The 3,121-nt window shown below is 35.3% G+C and overlaps 1 protein-coding gene across 2 annotated transcripts; it reads right to left on the bottom strand.

The window, feature by feature from the left end:
* Positions 1 to 291: 291 nt before the first annotated feature.
* Positions 292 to 2,877, bottom strand: LOC110646744 (glycerophosphodiester phosphodiesterase GDPD2). Of its 2 annotated transcripts, none has more exons than XM_021800281.2 (7): positions 2,585 to 2,877; positions 2,283 to 2,464; positions 1,704 to 1,763; positions 1,319 to 1,600; positions 1,099 to 1,194; positions 822 to 1,018; positions 292 to 677 (listed from the first exon to the last, which is right to left on the bottom strand). In XM_021800281.2, the coding sequence occupies exons 1-7, from the start codon at positions 2,652 to 2,654 to the stop codon at positions 431 to 433; spliced, it is 1,134 nt and encodes a 377-aa protein (XP_021655973.2). In that variant the 5' UTR covers positions 2,655 to 2,877; the 3' UTR covers positions 292 to 430. The 2 variants fall into 2 exon arrangements, with proteins under 2 accessions (XP_021655973.2, XP_021655974.2); XM_021800282.2 differs by having other exon boundaries at positions 2,607 to 2,875.
* Positions 2,878 to 3,121: the final 244 nt, after the last annotated feature.

Here is a 3,121-nt window from a genome sequence, read left to right as displayed (position 1 = left end):
TTATTTCAAGCAAATAACTCATTCAAGAAAGTGGTTAAAAAAAAAAATACATCATTCATGAAATTTTTTAACTTACATTATATATTCACGTTATACTGATTGCCCTATTATTTTAAATTGAAAATCCTATATTATGAATATAAAAATTAAATGATTTAACTTTTATGAATTGAAACCCATAAATTAAAAATAACAAATCATCCATGGAGGATATGAGCATACGTAACTAGGAAAACCAAGGTAAGGTAAATAACAGCAGATGAGAATGAGGAAAAATGATTAGAAAGAAGGGGAAAAGAAATCATGAAAATTTATTACTGATTTTCATTTTGTGGGACGTATTTATGTTTAACTCTCAAGATGGGATAGATTATGTACAAACTATCAAAAAGGGGCCAAATTTCACAAACTATAAACGAGGCATTTTGTATCACTCCTGTATCAACTGTGGAATAAGCTTCAGAAGAAATGAAAGCTCCTTCTGTGAGAAGTGAGGATTTGATTTCAACTCCACCACCTCTCTGTTCCCTTCTTCTGCTAATGTAGCCTCCTCCGAATCATCCACCTTGGATGGCTTTATCATATCAGATACAGCATCAGTTATCTCTTTAACAAGATCAACTATTACTCCATCTATACCCATCAAATATTGCATGTAAACAGCTTCAGCCACATTACTGCAAAACAAAAATGAACTCTCAGGACATGGAAATTTCACACAATACGCAAAATATTCAGTATTCAATTCAACAACTTTAACGATCTTGTCAACATGACTAATGATTGGATCTTAGGCTGTTCAGAATAAGACTGAAACTTACTTCAATTTTCCAAAGGTTAGAAGTGAGAGCTGAGCGTCCTTGATTTTGGTCACTGCCCCAGGATTTCTAAAAACCCCTGTAACTTCAGAAACAATTCCATGCAAACCACCTTCGACGCACAACTTTATAGCCTCCTCTAGCGAATTCATCCTAGCATCATAGAAAATTGCGGCTCTCCCAATTGTCAAAAAGAAAACCTGTAAAACAACCATCAGTTAGAAGGAAAAAAAAACAGTAAATAATAAGAGAATATTAAATGCTTAGGGGATTGGCTTACAGGGTAGGTATTCTGCAGTTTTCTAACAAGCAGTACTGCATCAGGTTGGAAGGATGAGAAGATAATTGGTCTATCATGTGCATATTCCAACACCACCTAGAGGGAAAAATTGACAAGAAACTTTAATAAGAATAAATACAATTTGATCCAATACATATTAAGCTTAAAAATAAAGGGTTGATCCAAAGAGAGAGAGAGAGAGAGCAAGTAATTAGCATACCTTCAAGACGGCTTGAAGTACATGGATGAGATAGTCTTCTTGGTAGACAATGTGAAAATCAAATTTTAATTCAATGTTGAATCCCACAGAAAGCTCCACTTGTTGAAATGCATCTTTCAAAGTGCAAAGAGAGTCATCTTTCTCTACATTCCAGCTGACAATTCCCCCATTTTCGGTTTTTCTTAGCAGAGCTTTGCCTATCTTCCCCGCTTCATTTTGGGGGCCATAGCATAGGAATTCAGATAGGCAGAGTTCTGTTACTCTTTTCTCAAAGATAACACCCTAAAAATAAAATCCAAATACCAAGATTAGCTCAAAAACTAGAGTCTTCAGAAAAGGGGGGAAAATGAATCTTTATTTCATTAAAAGGAGTGGAGGAACTTACGTTATCTTCAGAGATGATGAAATCGTCATGGAAAATGACTGGGCAGCCATCCTTGGTCACCTACAAAAACGACAGTCGTTTTTCACTCTTTGTTGTCTTTGTCTCATTCAGCTCCATACTTTATTTTCATTCAATTTCTTTTATCATAAAAAAGAATCCAAAAAATCCCCAACCAAAATAAACATCATCAGTTCAATATCCTCCTCCGACAAACTAAAATATTCTAAAACACATCACAGAAAATTCGCTCCCTTTTTTCCAATTTGCCAGATTTTAATCTTTATTTAGCATCCTTAAAAATCCAAAACGACAACGTTTTTAATGCAAAGATTTATACTTTTTAGCTGTTTAGACTCAGTTCAATACTAAAATATTGACTTTTTTAATTATCAAAATCGGCCTCTACGCGTATATGGAAAAAAAAAAAAAAAAAGGGAAAACAACCGGACGCGGCGAACGACGCCGTCGACAAACTGTAATGTGATTTCTGAATTCAAAATCAAAACCAGTTCCAGACTTGTACGAATAAAAACGAAAAAAAAGAGCGAGATTTACAAGAGAGAGGAAGAAGATGCTAACCTGAACGTCGAACTCGATGAAATCAACTGGGAATTTTGCAGCAGAATTGAAGGACATTATAGAGTTCTCCTTTATAGCTTTCATTCTTTGGTCACCCGAAGTCAATATATTCATCCCATTTCCTCTATGCCCAACAACAAGAAACTTGGGTATCTTATAAGGCACCCTATTCAATTCCACCCCTGCAACACCACCACCAACCAAAAAAAAAAAAATCAATCATCTTCATCCTCAACCCAACAAAATATGGATACTAATAATAATAATAACAATGATAGTATAGAAGCGGGTGGAGTCGAGACCAAGAGAAGCATTTTCGGGGACCTGGTCGAAGTTAGTGACGTCGGAGACATGAACGGCTTTAAGAGCCATTATTTAAAATGGTTTGCAGAGAGATTAAACGAGAAGGATTCAAAAGGGATTATAGAGAATTGTCGTTGTAGTGAAGGGTTTGAAGAGATGGGTATATATAGAGGAGAAAAATAAAATGGGAGAAACAGAACAGGATTGAATCTCATCGTAGAATATTCCTCTCCGCCATTGTCATCTGCTTTTGGATATTCCTCTAGTTTGCAGTTCTATATCACCCTTCTTTCCCAAGTCTCAACCTTTTCATTATTCCGTTAGTAACGTCACTAAAGTTTCTTTGTCTACGTGATGTGTACCCACCCTGGCCTTACCTATCTTCATTCTAGATCCCCGCTTTGACCAGACCTGGTTGGCTCTCCCGATTTGAATTGGACGCTATGCAATCGCTAAGTATTAATTATTTATAATTATAAAATTAATTAATTCAATGGTTGAAATAGTGATTATATTATAAAATGTAACCATTTTAT

The sequence above is a fragment of the Hevea brasiliensis genome, chromosome 1 (genome assembly GCF_030052815.1).
Source record: "Hevea brasiliensis isolate MT/VB/25A 57/8 chromosome 1, ASM3005281v1, whole genome shotgun sequence".
Classification (NCBI taxonomy): domain Eukaryota; kingdom Viridiplantae; phylum Streptophyta; class Magnoliopsida; order Malpighiales; family Euphorbiaceae; genus Hevea; species Hevea brasiliensis.
Note: the sequence above shows the minus strand (reverse complement) of the source record. Positions and strands in the feature narration are given on the sequence as shown.

Bases quoted from the DNA above. Each gene is read 5' to 3' on its own strand.
- LOC110646744 (XM_021800281.2), bottom strand. From the start codon at position 2,654: ATGGCTCTTAAAGCCGTTCATGTCTCCGACGTCACTAACTTCGACCAG. The intron at 1,764-2,282 runs GTTAGCATCTTC...TCGTTTTTGTAG, and splicing joins TCATCGAGTTCGACGTTCAG to GTGACCAAGGATGGCTGCCC. The intron at 678-821 runs GTAAGTTTCAGT...TTTGTTTTGCAG, and splicing joins CTAACCTTTGGAAAATTGAA to TAATGTGGCTGAAGCTGTTT.